Consider the following 19,623-nt stretch of genomic DNA (forward strand, 5'->3'; position numbering starts at 1 on the left):
ATCACCTTTGAATCTGCTGCTCTGAGCTTAGGAAGTCATCTAACACACATGTGCGAGATGTTTGAACGATGCGATAGAATTGGCCAACAAATAAGTCTCATTTGGAAAACTCAATTATGTAAATTTAATCACAGCTTCACAACTTGAATTACAAAATAAAAATCACAAGCGATAAACAAATCCATAGCAACTGGAGTATCAACGGGCGAAACGAAAGCTTATCTGGGTAACCAGCTGTGTCTCTGTAACAAATAAAAACTGGGTACACGTTGTATGGAGTGTTTTGCTAATTAGTATAGAGATCAACACCAAAACATTTGCTATTCCTTCCGAAATATCCTGTACTTTACTGACCGATTATTACGAAGAATCCTAAACAAAACTAACTACTTCAGCAATTAATTTGCGTATTTGTAGGTTTTGTGAATCGTTCAGCCATTGTCACGTCGATTGAACGTTAAAGTGATGGCGTCTTGTGTCGGCAGGGGCGCATCGCCAGGAAGCACAAGGGCAGCAAGGACTTCAGCCGGCGCTCGGCCGAGGAGTCGTTCCGCAGCCTGGTGAAGACGCACGACAAGTACGGCTGGGTGACGCCGCCGCTCGCCGACGGCTAGCTGCCAGCACGTGACAGGTGCGTGTGTCGGCGCCGCTCCACGCTGCGCGGCGAGGCGTAGCGAGCTCCTGCTCACGGCTGCGCACTCTGAGATAAGCCGAGCCAATAGCCGGCCAGTGGCTACGCGCTGAGAGTTACCGTGCGGCAACGACGACGTGTTTTCCATTTAGTAATACAAGAAAACAAGAAGCAGTAAAATAAATTTACATCTACTAGTGATCGATTTCATGTAACTTTTTTGTTCATACAATTTTTTGTTCATGCAGACTGCTGACTGAGCACCACAGCCTCCGTAAGTTTAAAGAACGTCCGTCATCATTTACATCCGGGTGGTAGTTTAAACCAATAACACCAAGCCATTCCCGATTCTTTAAAGAATCGCTTTCCCGTGTATCAAACGAGTCGCTATTTCACGAATTATTTAATTTGTTAAGAATTTGACGGTAAACATGCAATATATTGGGTAATCAAAAAGTCAGTATAAATTTGAAAAATGAATAAATCACGGAATAATGTAGATAGAGAGGTACAAATTGACACACATGCTTGGAATGACATGGGGTTTTATTAGAACCAAAAAAATACAAAAGTTCAAAAAATTTCCGACAGATGGCGCATCATCTGATCAGAATAGCAATAATTAGCATAACAAAGTAAGACAAAGCAAAGATGCTGTTCTTTACAGGAAATGCACAATATGCCCACCATCATTCCTCAACAACAGCTGTAGTCGAGGAATAATGTTGTGAACAGCACTGTAAAGCATGTCCGGAGTTATTGTGAGGCATCGGCGTCGGATGTTGTCTTTGAGCATCCGTAGAGATAACGGTCGATCACGATACACTTGCGACTTCAGGTAACCCCAAAGCCAATGATCGCACGGACTGAGGTCTGGGGACCTGGGAGGCTAAGCATGACGAAAGTGCTGCTTGCGGCCGATGTGGTGACGTAGACACCAGAGAGCATCGTCTCTTGTGCCCTCACGTCACAGAAGTGTGGCACCTTGCACGTGTGCTATTAGCGCTGATCGGTGGGACGACATCAGACAATGTGTCAGTCGACTGGTTCCTTACCCCTAATATTCAGACCAACCCCCGAACACGACGTAACGCAATGGTGTGGCTCCTGGGCCACACCATTTTCACGATCTATGACCTTTCCCTCACCGATGCTGTCTCTTTCATGGACTCCTTGTGGAGCCAGCATCACCTGGCGGAATCTGACCGGAAATATACCATTACTTTTGCAAGATTTCTGAAAGTTGCAATGGTTCATGGTTATCAAAAGGTGTTCCGGGTTGACTAAGGCACCTCATCCAGGAACTGCCTGTGTTTACCCCTGGATCTTTGTCACTCGGACTCTCAAACTACCCTTGACTTGCCTATACCCAAGATTTGACATTGGCCTTCTGGACATCACTAGAGTAGACTGTTCTATGATACTGATAATATGGCAATTGGTAACATGGGAATTGTGTGCACCTCGTATGAAAAATTATTGGAAAATTAGAAAACACGTAATCTACCTTAGAGGATTATTACTTCGTTAATTCTATGGGCGATGGGATTATCTCGCCAGTTTCGTTTTCATTTGTGTGTGCTGCCGTCCCTGTTTTTAATTTGCCTTCATTTCTATCTTTATTTATTTCTTCCTTTTTAGTTTCTAAACTCATCACTTGCTTCACACCTGCAGAGAGAGGTGTATTTCTGAGTAGTGTGTCGTCGCCCCCTGAGGCATAGCAGAGTATGCCTCCGCTTTTATTTTCGGTTTATGGCAATGAGGCTTGCATATAAAAAAAATTTAAAAAAAGAAGGAAAAAAAGTGCTGGCTGAGCACACGATCATCACCAAACGACGCGTGCAAGAGACCCTTCACGCGTCTAGCAATATGGGGTGGTTCTAATAAAACCCCATGTAATTGCAAGCATGTGTGTCAATTTTTGCCTCTCTGTCTACATTATTCCGTGGTTTATAAAGTTTTCAAATTTATACTGACTTTTTGAACACCCGGTATGTATAGTTCAAGACGCAAAACCCAAATTATATTGGTTTTATTACTTTATAATTAGTCACCCGGAGGCTAACGAAAGAGTTTCGAAAAGATTTGAAATTACGTGTACACTTTATTGAAGTTTCAAAGTGCTCTCATTCTCAAATACTGGACGAACGCCAGGAGTTACAACTGCCACAAAATATACACAGATTTTTGCGTTTAATTCTTGCGTTATTGTCTTAAACCTTTAAACTCTTGACGAGTAGATTAAGAGAGTATTTTGAATTTTAAATTTGGTCAATATATATATGAAATATTAATAATGAAATTTTTGTTGGCCCTGTAAGCCGTTAGACTGTCAACCGGCAACTGGTTCCGTGCACCATGAACCATTACGGCCGTTTAGTAATGTAAATTAATGCTTTATTAAGCACTAATAACGAGTTTCGAGCGATTTAATTAACACAATTGGACCAGAAGTTTGTGGGTATTTTAAGTGTGGACCTTCTCTTTGTTTTAGCCAACGATTATACGAGTATTAGCCTGAAATGGGAATTTTACTGTGTTGTACATCACTCCATCCACTTTTGTCTAGTGATCAGTCAGCCACATATATCTGAGACAGCATTTTCATTACTTTTTTTCAATGGCGACTAAAAATGTACATATGGCCAACACCTACTGCATATACTCTTGTCTCATCCTACAAATAAGGTTCGTAACTCACTGTGAACTATCAGACAAACACCCACGCGCACATATCTCTCCGTTTTTCCACCGCGTCGCTCACTAATCTCAGATTACAGTTATCTGTTGTCTCGCATTTCTGCCACTTCGCATCGTCAGTAACATGTAGTTGAGGGGCGGGGTTTTTCACAAAAGACACAAAAGTTGACAGTTTAGAAGGATTTTTAACATCTGCTTGGCTGCACTGTTCACATAAATTTTAAAAAACTTAAAAATGCAATTCATACATATTATACAAGCAAGAACGTCCCACCCACTTTCACTTCTTGCTCCGCTGTCCGCCCACGCACCGCTACCTTTGTTTGCCTACGCACTGCACACTCCTTCATCGTCCAGTGCCACAAAACTATTCGTGCATGCTCTCGATTTAGTGGGGGTGGCGTGTATGAAGGACGCTTACAGATTTAACGGGATATGTGTAGGAGAACGTAATGCGTTCGTCAACTTTTCTAGGAACGTGCGCTCTCTGAATTTTACCAGCAAACATCTCTCTTGCAACGTCTACCACTATTGTTTGCTGTGCATCTCCGTGGCGCTTTTGCGCTTGCAAAAGTGAACCTGTAACAAAACCCGCTACTCTTCTTTTGATTATCTCTACTTCCTCTACCCACACTTTCTGGTATGGATCCCGGACTGACGAGCAATATTAAAGTAAGCGTGATTTGTAAATACATTTCTCGAAGTCCCATCCATTGACGACCATGCTATGCGTAACGACTCATGACATGTGATTTGTTGTAAACATCTGAGGATGGTACGACCACATCCATTTGTGCACTTGAGAACGAGCACAAGCTCAAAACTAGCTAGTATTGATTAATAAAATACCATTTAAACTAACTGCTTGGTGGAAATTATGTCGTACTTTATAACTACAGTAACTATTTCAAATACCAGAAGTTCCAAATGGAACAGTAAAGAAACAATACTTTCGACAGCGAAGAAGTTGTTCACAGAAAAAAATGCAGCAAAAAGAAAATTTATCTACCTGCACAGAGATGACGTATGTACATTGTGCAATAATGTAAGTCAAATATCAGCACGATTTACGAATAGTCTTATTGATACAGCTTCTTACAGCAGTCACGTCGTACGGAGTTTGTCAAATGAATCAAAAAGTATATCGTGCCTTACCAATAAATTCCTTGGATGGCTTATCGACAACGAAAATCCATCCGAAATTTATAATGTTTACGAGGTGGCGGTTCCTACATGTTCAATAATTAAGAACTGTTCTGTTAGACTGAAAGTTTTGTTGCACATGAACAGTCTGGAGACTATCCAAAAACTGTATTATAGATGAAAGCGTGACGCTTCATTCTTTCCCGGCGGATACGTTCAACGTATGGCTATCGGGTGTACCACCAGATCATATTCTATGTAGCCGGCCACGGCGGCCGAGCGGTTCTAGGCGCTTTAGCCCGGAACCGCGCGACTGCTACGGTCGCAGGTTCGAATCCTGCCTCGGGCATGGATGTGTGTGATGTCTTTAGGTTAGTTATGTTTAAGTAGTTCTAAGTTCTAGGGGACTGATGACCTCAGATGTTAAGTCCCATAATGCTCAGAGCCATTTGAACCATATTCTGTGTAGCCCACTGTATTTGATCTAGGCAACTGCTACTAGGCAGCAGCGACGGGCACTCACAATATCATAACGTCAAGCAATTGCCTCGATAAAATGTTGTGGAACCCACAAAACGTGTTCCGGCGACACTTCCGTGAGCTATGTATTGAACAGATGAAAGTGTCGAGACAGTGTGTGATATGATTTTGGAAGACCGAGTACCGAAGGCGTCTCTAGAGAATTTGGAAAATGCAAAAAAAAAAAAAAAAAAAAAAAAAAAAAAAAAAAAAAAAACTGCACAGGTAAGTGTACCGTTAATCTTCCCTTGAAATAAAAACACTTATCTGTGCGATTCTATTTTTTATGTATTTTCCAAATTGTGCGTATTGGTTCGGTAAACTAAAGTTACAGTGAAAATTCCGACGATATCACTCTTTCTCTCTCTCTGCTCAGTTACTCAGTCTCTTTTGCTCTTCCATTTCTCCTTCCTCCATTTCTCTCTCTCTCTCTCTCTCTCTCTCTCTCTCTCTCTCTCCTGCCTCTGTCCTATATACCACACTGTCCATATTTTTACGTTTAATCTATAATTCAAAGTTGTACGAACGTATAGCGATAACATCTGCTTCAAGGCAACACCTGTGGACGGCTGTCTTAAGAAACTCTACTTTGCAGAATTGTTTTTGTCGCGCCACCACGGCTGGCTCTGCGATATTGGCTGAGATACGAATTTTTTTCTCAAACATAGGAATTTTTTATCTGCAAATATCTTGGTAATCGGATTAACCAAATTAGGAATACTATTTGTATGTTTCCTTTACACATTAAGAGTTTGAGTCAGGCAAATTGTGTGTATAAATGGTTATTAATGGGTGAATGGTTCTGAAAAGTGATTTGCAAACGGAAATTGGGGAAGTTAGTTAATGTGGAACTCTGCAATCTACTGCATGTTTTGTGTAGCACAAAATTTTGCTGGGTCGCCTTCTTCTTCACTTAGCAAAGGTTCAGTCCCGAGTGATGAGAGCACTTTCTCCCCATAATGAACTTCCGCCAGGTAGCAGGAAGAGACCGGAGGGCTTCTCTCCGGCACTAACTTGTCGAATGATTACCGAAACACTACAAATACTTTTGTCTTGACTGAGAAAGCTACGTTGGCTACAGTGTTCCTACCACAGCAGACAGCCAGATGCTGTACTGCTACCAAGCACAATAAAAATTCTATGTACACACTCACTCACTCATTCAAACGGAGGATAAAGAGAGGCAGGAAATTTGGAAGCACAAAATGTAGGCAATATACATAGGGAAAGGTGCTTACTGGAAAAACTTATGTGATTCTCTATCACTGATTGGGGACACATACAAAATACAAAACTAAATTACAAATTACTGGGCATGACCAACCGAAATACAAATTAAATAATAGGAAAAGAATCTAACAAAGGCGTTTCAATGCACAATTTTCAAAATGCATAAAAATAGAATTGCACAGATAAATGTATCGTTTAACTTATCTTGAAATTAAAATAATTGAATTAAGCTATCCAACTTGCAAGCTAATCACAAATCATTAGGTGTTCCATATCGAAAACGACATTGCTGAAACAGTCCTCAAGTAGCATGTGGCACTTCAGTCTTGTTCTTATTCACTCGAAGCAATTTAAGCAAAAATATTACATCCCCACCAAGCCACTATCCGCTACATTGGACAAGTCATTTATTTTTAACAAACACTTTATTGATAAAATTCTCTCGGACTTCCAGCCGTGTCAAGAGGTTTAAAACCCACAAGCTTCCGCCCGAGTGCTCCTCAGCCATTATCAAGTTGTGACCGTCGCTGATTGCTGCTGCCACCCTTATATAGCCGCCCTGCCTTTAGTGACGTCATTGTCCTCACCCCAGCTCCTTAAATGGTACTTTCTTAGTTGCGCACCTGCCACGCTCACTTCAACCTTCCGATAGCCGAGTTCCGAGTCGTACTTACCTGCAGGCCGCCGTCTTTAAAGAGGTTTTTGTCACGAATGTTTTTTAATCTCGATCGCCTCTTTTGTGACGTTATCCCACAAACTATTAGTCAATGTAATAACAGATGTCTCGTCGAATGCAATATGGTGTCCGTTTTCTAGGGCACGTTCTACTACTGCCAGTTTCTCAGGTTACTATAGGCAAAAAATTCTCTCCTGTACCACTCGGCGGCATTCAGTAGTACGTACAGTCTCTCCAACGAAAAATTGCCCACACCCATATGGTATTTTATGTGCTCCTGGTGTTCTGAAGCCTACAACGTCTTTCACAGGCCATATTAGTCATTGAATTTTTGCTGGAGCCCTGCCGAGTGAGTCGATTTTATGCCTCTTTAGGAGACGGGTAATCTTTCCCGTCACTGAGCCACAGAACGGCAAAAACGCAAGCTTCTTCGTGCTCTCCTTACGCGCCTTCTGCTTACGTTTCTTCGGCAATACGGTTTGAGAAATCTGGTGGTTGTGTAGCTGGCTCAGTGCTCGAGTTCCGTCGGAAGGTTTTCATCGTCTGAAACGGTTTCCGCTCGATGCACTAAGATCTTCAGAACTTTGCGAAGTGTGTTGATAACTGACAGCATGCAGACATCAGTCCGTGTGGACTGGTTTCCGGTGAACACTGTGGATGAGACACCCATTTGCTTTACACCTGAAGAGGACGGCAAGATTAATGAAACTTCCTGGCATATTAAAACTGTGTGCCGGGCCGAGACACGAACTCGGGACCTTTGCCTTTCGCGGGCAAGTGCTCTACCAGCTGAGCTACCCAAGCACGACTCACGCCCCGTCCTCACAGCTTCACTTCTGCCAGGTTCGCAGAAGAGCTTCTGTTAAGTTTGGAAGGTAGGAGACGAGGTACTGGCAGAAGTAAAGCTGTGAGGACGGGGCGTGAGTCGTGCTTGGGTAGTTCAGTTGGTAGAGCACTTGCCCCCCAAAGGCAAAGGTCCCGAGTTCGAGTCTCGGCCCGGCACACAGTTTTAATCTGCCAGGAAGTTTCATATCAGCGCACACTCCACTGTAGAGTGAAAATCTCATTCTGGCAATGCCAGGATGGTTCATTTGAAAAAGGCAGTCCTGTTTCCTTGATGTATCTTGTACGATCCAAGCATTTCTTCTGTCTCTAACGAGATCGTTGTCGATAGGCAGTTGTTCCTTATTGGTGCGCTACGTATTCGAAGTAAGCGAAGTCGGTCAGAAATGATAGTTACCCAGTGGACGTCATCATTACTCGCTGCGTTTGCATCAGGTTTCTACGAACTATCATAGGACACTTCGTACAGCAGACGAGACTGCTTTAAACCGATTAATATTAGTTAATTTACTTTATCACATGCTAACAACTTTGGTCCGGGCTATACATTCAAAATGAGTTGTCATAATGTTCATTACAAGATGTAACAGGGTGACAATTATTGAACTATATTAAATAAAATCGTAATAAGTTCTGAACGGTTTGCGTTAGGACGTTCAAACTGCACAGTTGCCCGCGGGGGGATGATGGGAATTAGTATGCGCATGATGGTTTGGTTTAGCAGCGAAGCCCACCTTCATTTGGGTGGGTTCGTCAATGAGCACAATTCGCGCATTTGGGGGACTGGGAATCCGCATTTGGAGATCGAGAAGTCTCTTCATCCTCAGCGGGTGACTGTGGTGTGCAATGTCCAGTCACAGAATGATCGGTGCGATATCCCTTGATGAAACAATGACTATCGTCATGAAGGTTTTGGAAGATGATTTCATCCTCATTATCCAAAATGACCCTAATTTCGACAGTATGTGGTTCATTGCAAGACGAAGCTCGACCCCACCGAATCAGGAGAGTGTTTGATGTCCTGGAGGAGCACTCTGGGGACACGATTCCAGTTCTGCGGTACCCAGAGGCCATTGACATGGGCTCGATTGGCCGCCACATTCTCCGGATCCGAAAACATGCGACTCCTTTTTGTTGGGCTATATTAAAGACATAGTGCACAGAAATAACCATCTAACAATTGCTGCGCCGAAAACAGCCATTCAAAAGGTCATCGACAGCATCGATGTACCGACACTTCAGCGTGTCACTCAGAATTTCTCTATTCGTCTACGCTACTTCATCTCCAATGTTGGCAGGCATATCGAACACGTCATAACCTAAATCCGAATAACTGTAGTGACGTTTACGTGTTGAATAAAATGTGTGCACGCCGTAGTTTGTAACTAATTTACTTTTTTCATATAGTTCAATAACTGTCACCCTGTGTCATTGCTGTTTGAATCAGTTAATTCTGAGGTCATTTACAGTCATTGTGGGAAGGTCTGTACGTGCCTGTTGCTTTTATGATAGGAATGTTTATGTTAGTAGTACGCCGTTACGGATCTACAACACCAATTTCAAGGCCTACATAGACTTTTTTGAGCGGCACAGCTGCTTCCGTTCTTGGATATGAGTGTGCAGCAATAAGTTGGTGTTAAACAGTGCTCATCGAAATAACGCAAATTTCAATTGTACTCTGAATTCTTTCATGCTTAATTTATCGTGAAATATTTTGTTTTCGCTAATTAAAACGAGAAAAAAGAGGAAACGTTCACGACTGAACAAAATTGTAAAAAACAAGCTGCTATAACACACACGTTTACCTTTATAAATAGTTGTATGTGCTGTATTGCAAAACATGGAAGTGAATATGGTGCGGCAGGAAAGCAGCAATGTCATCATACTGTGAAGCATAAACGAGGTAAAGGAACTATCTACTTTTGACCTTCAACTAGTGGGTAATTTAATATTATTTTAAAATAGTCAGTTTTACAGAGAGTGTAATAAAAATACGGCTGACACTCGTTCTAATGTCGTATATTTCGTTTTAGCTACAGTAGCAAAAGCTCACAGATCCCTTCGTCGTTATGCGGTTGGTAGTAGGGAAGTATTATTAGAAAATAAGTTCATCTGTAAAGGAGATAGCGTGTGGAACGCTACTGCCACTCTTTCTTGACTACTGCTCGAGTGCTTAGGTCCTGCGCCAGGTCGTAATTAAAGGACATCGAAGAACTTGAAAGGCGTGTTGCTAGATTTGTTACCGGTAGGTTCGATCGGAGATTCTTCGTAAACTCATGTGGGATTCTCTGGACAAAACATGACGCTCTCTCTGCGAGGTACTATTGGTTAAATTTAGAGAACCGGCATTCGAGCCCAACTGCAGGACGATTCCACTGCCAACAACTTACATTTCGCGTAAGTACCGCGAAGATGAGAGAAATTATCTCGTACATAGGTTCTTTTGGGGAATGGAACAGAAAGAAAATGACTAGTAATGGCATTAGTACCCTCCGGCATGGACCGTACTGAGACTTGCGAAGTATGTACGTAGATGTAGATTGGTGTTCGGTTTTTAGGTCGCCACCAGCATTATAGAGAAGGCAGCACATTAAAACAACACAGCTGGTAAATCATCCGGCGGCCGTTACGGTGAATTAATAGAAAAATATGCCTCGTAATTAAAGGACATCGAAGAACTTGAAAGGCGTGTTGCTAGATTTGTTACCGGTAGGTTCGATCGGAGATTCTTCGTAAACTCATGTGGGATTCTCTGGACAAAACATGACGCTCTCTCTGCGAGGTACTATTGGTTAAATTTAGAGAACCGGCATTCGAGCCCAACTGCAGGACGATTCCACTGCCAACAACTTACATTTCGCGTAAGTACCGCGAAGATGAGAGAAATTATCTCGTACATAGGTTCTTTTGGGGAATGGAACAGAAAGAAAATGACTAGTAATGGCATTAGTACCCTCCGGCATGGACCGTACTGAGACTTGCGAAGTATGTACGTAGATGTAGATTGGTGTTCGGTTTTTAGGTCGCCACCAGCATTATAGAGAAGGCAGCACATTAAAACAACACAGCTGGTAAATCATCCGGCGGCCGTTACGGTGAATTAATAGAAAAATATGCCTCTGCTATGATTAGATAGGCACTGGAGAGAAACTGCACTCCCCAGTTTATATATTACGTAGCATAATGTCGGAAGAACTGAGATTTCGTTCTGTTGGTGTAAAGCAATATTTCAGTAACAAGCGAAAAAGTTTTTACGTTCTCTGTCTACAAAAAAGACAATACTGATTTTTTCATAACGAAAGAAAGAAACGTCGTTTTCGTGGGAGAATAGCATCGACTCGACATGTAAACGGACATTTACAATGTCTACTAAAACACCTATCAATTAAGTATTGAAGTAAATAAAATAAACAGCGGCAGAGCAAACAACAACTGCTATCAGTTTTGATTTGTAAGTGCATGAGAGTATTCACATGACTGAGAAACTGAATCCGAACATTCAGATTTAGTGATGCTGCAGATTTTGGTAAGACTTTTCTGTAGCATTAAGGGGACTTCAGGCAATGGTGTCATTTGAAATTAAGTACGAGAGGAGAAATAATTTTATAAAAAACAAAAAAGTCCCGTGGGTCACTGATATTTAGAAACTCTGAGCTCTTTTATTCTGCTTTTTTGATTTAATACAAATCTCCTCGTCACTCGAGAAGTGGCCAGACTTCTGCTGTTATTGCACTGAATTCTAAATTTTACCAGAACCGATTCGAACAGGTTTAGTTTTTTTTACAAATTATGGTAACGCCTCTAATTCTTTCATGTAACTCTCTTTGTTTGACCTTTGTAAACGTGTCACAGACATTAATAAAATTGACAGCAGCACACATTATGACGTCTGCTTTCGATCAAGTACAAAATCCAACAAATACTGTTTCAGGTAGCTTTCGCACGTATTTTTGTGCGTCTCGAATGACAGTTGACGTTGAGGGGGCAGCACAGACATAAAAATGCTCAGATGAGCAGCTAATCGATTGCAGCCATACACATACACAAACAACACAAACGCCACCGTGAAACACGTAGCTGAACTGATTAATTTACGTTGCAGCAGAAGCTGGTGTAATACAGCAACGGCCAATAAGATTAAAGTAATAAAAAACCAGCAAATGTTGTTCTCACTCTCGCAGAAGACAGAGGATCGAAAAACCTTAAATAAATGCAACATACCTTTCAACAGTAATATCGGCTATATTGTATATCTGTTTGATGGGTAACACTGTTGCGTGTTTGATGTTTAAACCATTCAGAAATGGTCGGTTATTGGTAGATCAATAATTATTTTTCTAGCTGAGCAATAGTAATGCTTGATTGCCAAGCGTCTGTGATCAGTGGTACAGAGCGCAAAAGCAATGAAGAAAGCAAGAGAGGTACTTCGACCGTTCCCTGACTCCGTTTTGTGTGAGCGAGCTTCTTTCTGCTGTATCAACAATGATATTCAAAACAAGAAACTTAAGAGTTAAGCGATGCACATTAATATACTCGTTTCCTTTGTAAGTCAAGATCAGTATCAAAGGAATGTTTTTCATAATTGCAAATGACTTTAACAAAAATTTGTAGAGTGACTGTCTTACATTCTTCGTGTCTTTTTTTGCGCTGCTGTATTATACTCCGATGCTTTTCATAACTTTCAATAAATGAATCAAACAAATAATCGGCTAAATACTTATTTCCAATTAAATGTACCGTAAGTCTACATTTTACAAAAGAAATACTTTGCGTTTCAAAACTTGAACAAGATAAAAATTTAATTTGATATTCTTCCGCATTTTTACGTTTTCTTCGTCACCGTGTATCATATGACCAAAGAAACAATGGACAAACGATTCTTCACCCAAGCAGATAACTCACACTGCTACAGACTTTTCCATTTCCATATCAGTCATCTGTGTTAGTAAAATTCCAAACTTCCCCCAAATATAGAACTGCTTATCACTTTCACAAAAAAGAGCAGTAAAATGCGACATTAATTCAAAATTAGACGAGTTTTATTTCCACCTAAAGATACCATTTTGCTTTGATATTCAATATTTCCTCAACACATTTGAGCTACAATAGGTAAGACATATCGATATTTGTGTATCACCTTAGTGAATGTTGGCTCCAATCCATGGGGGAGAAACGAAGTAAGTTTATCTTACTTACGGTTGTCGCCAAAGGCAGTGTCATTCTGGGAAGTTGTTATGTAGGTATTCACGTGTTAACGTACTTCTTTGAGCGCTCTCGGTCTCCCCTAACTTCTTGTGGCTGATAATACTTTCCTGAGTTTCATCCTGAAACGAGAAATATCCCTCCTCTCCACCCCACGGTTTTCTAACTCATAGTATCTGTTGCAAATTAAGCAATAGACTGTACCTGATCTCTCAAGTCCCTTTGTGCAGTGAACGCAATCTCTCACCAAGTAATATGACCACTTATACATTACTAGCTGCTCCCCGTGGTGTTACTTGCGGGGGAATTAAATAGTTATTTATAAAGAAATGTTAATTCTGAAACTCACTATCCTCGTTTATACGCCATCACAAAAATAATCTGTTGGAGGTACTGAGGCGCAAGCCAATTGCGGCCCAGTAAACCGTGCGACAGCGGAATAAAACACCAAATTTTCAGACGATGGGAGGAGCTGACGGAATACATGTCGCTCAAAACTCACTCGTTTCAAAAAATGTTCAAATGTGTGTGAAATCTTATGGGAGACTTAACTGCTAAGGTCATCAGTCCCTAAGCTGACACACTACTTAACCTAAGCTATCCTAAGGACAAACACACACACACCCATGCCCGAGGGAAGAAGACTCGAACCTCCGCCGGGATCGGCCGCACAGTCCATGACCGCTCGGCTAATCCCGCCCGGCTCACTCGTTTACTTAAGGAAAAAAACTGATCTGTGCGCTAAGCTTAGTGCATTCATTTGATAGTTAATTGTCATGAATGACTTTTTAGTCACGTTGCCTAGTCCAAGGAAACAGTAGTCACGTTAACCATCGCAGGGGAGCAGTGAATTTTTCAGTATAAAAGGTAACCTATGTGTTAATTCAGGGTATCGGCTATCTCCTTTGCGAAGTACATCTAAATCCGTCCAGCCGATTCAGCGTGAAGGAGTAACAAACAAACTCGACGAGGAAAGAAAATAAGCGAGTCCTAGTTCGGTGCAGTGCAACGACGTCATCTGCCCTCACGTGTGATCACCGAGCGAGGTGGCGCTGTGGTTAGCACACTGGACTCGCATTCGGAAGGACGACGGTTCAAACCCGCGTCCGGCCATCCTGATTTAGGTTTTGCGTGATTTCCCTAAACCACTCTAGGCAAATTCCGGGATGGTTCCTTTGAAGCTGCACAGCCGATTTCCTTCCCCATCCTTCCCTAATCCGATGGGACCGATGTCCTCGCAGTTTGGTACCCTCCTCCAAACCAACCAACCAACTTCACGTGTGTGACTGTTACCAGCGTCTAGGCTCGCATACCATAAACCATAACCAGAGCCCGATTCACTAAAAGTCTACCGCGTTCCATATGTAAAGGCACAACGTCCCTCTGCCGTACAGCATTAAATGGCATCGTCGTTGTGAGTCCTCAAACGTCTCAGGAACTGCAAGATATGTACGCCTGACACTCAGCGGCTAAAATGCAACCGGCTGATAAGGAGCCGCGAATTAAACACTTTGCGGCTTGTATAAGCTTTGTAGCCATTGTGTTGACTCGTATTAAGTAGGACATAGTAAACAATACAAGCATTTTAACAAATACGATGCAATTCAAAAAGTCAAAGACTAACTAGATTTTTCTAAGAGTAATTATTCTTCCACATTTTGCGTTATGTTCGTCAGATCAATAGATATCATTTACTACACAATTTTTAAAGTAGTCTCCGTATTATTTCGGGATATAAGATGATTTCATTCGAGATTTCTTCCAGATCAATCCAAGCCGTTTCAGCGTGAAGGAGTAACAAACATACACACATATTTTCGCATTTATAACATACGAGCACACTGATGGAAAAAAATCGCCACACCAAGAAGGAGTTGTACAAAATAAACGAAAGTTGGTAGGCGTGTTTCTAAATCTTGATGTCTACACATATTGCGCGCACAAGGGTGGCGCTAGTAGCGTCACTTGGAGGATGCAAATCAGGTTTGCTGTAACAACATGCTGCACCGGTTTTGACCGTTACTTATCTTTGGAATTGGACATGTGGAGTTGATATTAGTCAAGAATACGTTTAAGGCGGCAAAGACGCCATTATAAACACCTCACTGAGTTTGAACGAGGTAGTGTAATATGGCCACGAGTAGCTGGATGTTCCTTCTGAGATATTTTAGAAACACTTTGCAGGAATGTAGCCACTGTAGGTGATTACTGGCAGCGGTGTTCATGGGGATGTACGTTCAGTAGAAGGGCAGACTTCGGACGATCACATGGCACTACGGAGAGGGAAGACCATTGTGTTTGTCATATGGTTCTGGCGCATTGCACTGCATCTGCAGCAGCAGTTTAAGCAGCAGTTGGCACCACAATCACACAACGAACTGTTACAAATGGGTTACTTTGAGGACAGCACCGAGCCAGACTCCTTTTAGCGTGCATTCCACTGGCCCCAAACCACTGCCGTTTGTGACTTCAGCGAAAGCACATTGGAGGGCAAGGTGGAAGTCTGTTGTGTTCTCTGATGGAAGCTGGTTCAACCTCGGTGGTAGGGATGGCCGTGTGTTGGTTAGAAGCACGCCAGTTGAGAGCCTACAAGAAACCAACCAGTCTTCGTGCAAGACACACTGACCTGGAGGTAGGTCTGGGGTGCGATTTCGTAGGATAGCAGGAGCACTCCGATGGTTATCCCACTCATCCCGATTGCAAATTGCTTCGTCAGTCTGGTGATTCGACTTTTTATGCTGCCATTAATGAATAGCGTTCCAGGGGGAGTTTTCCAACAGGATAACCTTCGGCCACATACCGCTGTCGCAACCCAACATGCTGCATAGAGTGTCGACATGTAGCCTCTGGCTGCTCGATCATCAGATCTCTCTCCAAGCGACGACATATGAGAAATCACGAGACAACAACTCAAGTGTCATTCACAGCCAGCAACAGGTATGGAACTCCAACCCACAAACTGACATCTGGCACCTGTTCAACATTAGGCATGCACGTCTGCGTGCTTGCATTTAATATTATGTCAGTCATACCAGTTATTAGTGTACCAGCATTTCATATTCGTAATGGCTAACGTGTGATCCTCCAACGTCAGCCCCTCAAATATGTTACCTGGGTAAATGTATTTCCGAAATTTCATTACTCTACGTTTATTATTTTTTGGTGTTGCAATTTTTTCCGTCGTGCATATATGAGATTTTAATTGCAAATGTTCTTCCATTCCATAGTCTCGGCTGATACGGCAACCAGTGTAAGATTTTGTCGATGCATTCGCATCATGTAATCACTTTTATGGACTGCGTGTGCTATGAATACTTTCTATAATTTGAAGATGCGTACCACAGTTGAAACATGTCACTCAAATTTGAAAGTAAAATCTTCCGCAACCAAGATTGTATTTTTATCTCAGATTTTAATATTTCATTATTTATTGTTGGACTTCCCATCGATTCGTTTCATCGCACCATCTCAAGCACCGCTCGCCGAGAGTCTTCTGCCTGCCTCCAGAACTCCAGAGAGTGATGGAGGCGCCGCGGACTCTCGGAGCTCACGAAGTGGCTGAAACTACGGTACTTGACAATCCTCTCTGACACAAAGACCTTCCAGTAGAGGATTGCAGGAGTACGCCTCGACTCCCAGTCAATCTGTGAAAAATGTTATCTTGCAAACTGTAGGGGGTTAACTGTATTGGCTCAGTACTGTGTCGTCATATCCCAACAAGAATTTCAGTTTCTAGTCTGAAATTTTCCTGTTGTTGCAAAAGAAATCACAAGAATGGCAATTGGTGCTCTCGATGAAGATGTCAAGTAACATCATAGAAACGTAAGACCTTCTGGTAGATTAAGAGTGCGGTTTATCTCTTGTTCCTCTATGGTCTGTTGGTTGTCAACGCTCGCTACTGACGCGGTAGTCCCTGATTTGATTTCCAGTGACCCCGTCGTATGTTTCTAGGGTGGGAAGATCTGGAACAGGATGAAATTTTGCCTCGTGAGACTAAATAAAAGTTGTTTGTATGTAAACAGTGCCATTGGCAAAAATACTGCCGAAGTAGCGTAAAATCGTAAGTCATGCAGTTTGGTTAGAGGAACAGGACATAGAATTTGTTTCATTTGGTACTAGAAACAACAATTATTGGTTAAAATTGTCAATTTTACAACACCTTCATTGTATCACTATAAACTGCGAGCTGTATCAAGGAAAAACACGTGGAAATCCTAATGCTTTACATTAGGAGCTATATATGGTGTTTCACAATTCCTATCAGGTTTCTACGGATTGTAGCGAGGATTTAGTACAGGAAACCACGGAATCCATGACCGAAAATGTATCATTCGGAAATAAAATAAGTTTGAAGATAGGATCACTTTAAAATCTCCTGCAACCGGTAGGCACAAATCTGAGAACAGTGCCGTCGTCTATACGAGTATCTGTTATTACGACACGACATATAATTTTGCCCACGCCGTGGGTTCTTGTAGAACACACTCATCGACTCCGTTGTGGGTGGCTCGTGAAGTAGGAGATCTGAAAGTGAACCAATCTTCAAACTTGTTTTGCATCCAAACGGTACGTGGCTGGACATGAGTGCTTTGTCAAAACTTTATCTACTAAGTCGACTATCTAAAAGACGGTAACATGAAATGTGAAACACCGTAAATACACGAAGTCTTTGCATCAAACACCAAGGAGTAACATGTCACTTCTTAGAGGCATCAAGGCGTAGGAGCATATACAGTATGTCCCAGTTCCGTTAGAACTGTTAGCGTGATACTCCAAAATGCAATGCAATGCTGTAGCAAGTTACGGCGTTGTGATCCCTAAAGTCTCAAAAACAGCTGTATAGAAAGTCAAATCTCCAGCATTCCTGCAGCAAGCATCCTGGCGACGAATGCACGTAACAGTAGCCTACGTGTCTGACAGTCGCCGAAAATGGCAGTGGAACAGAGAGGCGACATCAATTTTTTTTGAATCCTCCAGTGTTTGTGGGCGAGAATTGATGGAATTCGGCCCGATTACCGAGAGGCAGGTACCTGGTTGCTGTCCCATGACGACACCCCAGTCCACAGAACGAAGATTTTGCAAGAGTTTTTGGTCAGCAAATGGGTCATAGTCATGGATCACCCACCGTACTCGCCGGATTTGGCCCTAGCCGTCTTCCTATTTTTCCCCAAATTAAAGTTGACAAAGAAACCACACAGCTACGACGCAGTTAAGAGCATTTACGGGAATTGTACAGCAAAACTACATGCAACTGCAGTAAAGGACCACAGAGACAATTCCAAAACATTTTTGAAACGATTTCAGTTGTGTTGTGACTCAGGGAGAGACTATTTTCAATAAATACAGCGATTTTTTGAACATGATCGTGATTTTTATTTTTCATAACCACAGGGGTAAGCTATAGAGAGAGACGGGTAATATACAATATTTACAAAAGCTAAGAGGGAGTAATAAGAGTGGACGACCAAAAACAAAGAACTTGGATTATATAAGGTGTAAGATAGGGATGTAGTCTTTCGCCCGTACTGTTCAATGTGTACATCGAAGAAGCAATGATGGAAATAAATGAAAGGTTCAGGAGTGGAATTAAAATTCAAGATGAAAGGATATTAATGGTACGATTCGCTGATGACATGGCTATTCTGAGTGAAAGTGAAGAAGAATTACATGATCTGCTGAATCAAATGTACAACGTAATGAGTACAGAATATGGACTGAGAGTAAATCGAAGAAAGACGACGGTAATGAAAATAGCGAGAAACTTAAGATCAGGATTGATGGTCACGGGGTAGATGAAGAAATTCTACTACCTAGGCAGCAAAATAACCAATGACGGACGGAGCAAGGGGGACGTTAAAAGCAGACTAGCACTGGCAAAAAGGGCATTCCTGGCCAAGAGAAGTGTCCGAGTATCAAAAATAGGCCTTAATTTGAGGATGAAATTTCGGAGAATGTACGTCTGGAGTACAGCATTGTGAAATATGGACTAGGGAAAACCGGAACACAAGAGAGTCGAAGTATTTGAGATGTGCAAAAGCTGTAGAGGAAGACAGAGATTGGAATCCATCCAGCAAATAATTTAAGACGTAGGTTTCAAGTGGTACTCTGAGATGAGAGGATTTTGCCACGGGCCGCATCTAACCAGTTACAAGACCGATAACCACAAGAAAAAAGCCCCAGCCCTAACGGAACTGCCTCTAAACCAGTCATCTGCTCTACGTGAAAGAAGGTGCACAGATTTCCTGATATGCTTCTAAAATATCTTTCTCTTCTTAGAGACACACATTCTGAAGTTTTCCTTGTCACTCTATCAGTGTACTGGGGTAGGTAGCATGCAGCACACATGGTTAGCAGATCCTGCTATTTCGATGAAATCTCGTTGTCCCAGGTCTCAGGAATAAATAAAAAATACCTAGCATCACCCGGAAGAGTCAGTGAATACTTTGTCTGTAGCAAAAGTTGTTCCCCATGACGTAATATATCACCACTATAAATATGATGCAAAGACACTGAAACACCCCGTACATGTACCAAAGAGCGCATACCTGCTGATCTTAAAGATCACAGATCGACTGTGAAGACCCGTCGCTTGCATATATGCCATCCTCTTCGCCACTGGCTTCCATGTATCTGAGTCTTTGCGTGTCATAATTTGACAATTCATGTGTGAGAAATGAAG

The 19,623-nt window shown here is 42.1% G+C and overlaps 1 protein-coding gene and 1 non-coding gene across 2 annotated transcripts in view; both read left to right on the forward strand.

Annotated features, from left to right (window-relative positions):
• Positions 1 to 19,623, forward strand: part of LOC126456012 (ubiquitin-conjugating enzyme E2Q-like protein CG4502) — a 650,936-nt gene that overhangs the window by 607,707 nt on the left and 23,606 nt on the right. Inside the window, exon 7 of the mRNA XM_050091767.1 lies at positions 486 to 631. Coding sequence (XP_049947724.1) covers positions 486 to 614 — 129 coding nt within the window. The 3' untranslated portion in view covers positions 615 to 631. The remainder of the gene's footprint in view (positions 1 to 485; positions 632 to 19,623) is intronic.
• Trnaw-cca (transfer RNA tryptophan (anticodon CCA)) lies at positions 7,828 to 7,902 on the forward strand. The gene has a single exon. It is a non-coding gene; the product is annotated as a tRNA-Trp (tRNA).

Source organism: Schistocerca serialis, chromosome 2 (assembly GCF_023864345.2).
Source record: "Schistocerca serialis cubense isolate TAMUIC-IGC-003099 chromosome 2, iqSchSeri2.2, whole genome shotgun sequence".
NCBI lineage: Eukaryota > Metazoa > Arthropoda > Insecta > Orthoptera > Acrididae > Schistocerca > Schistocerca serialis.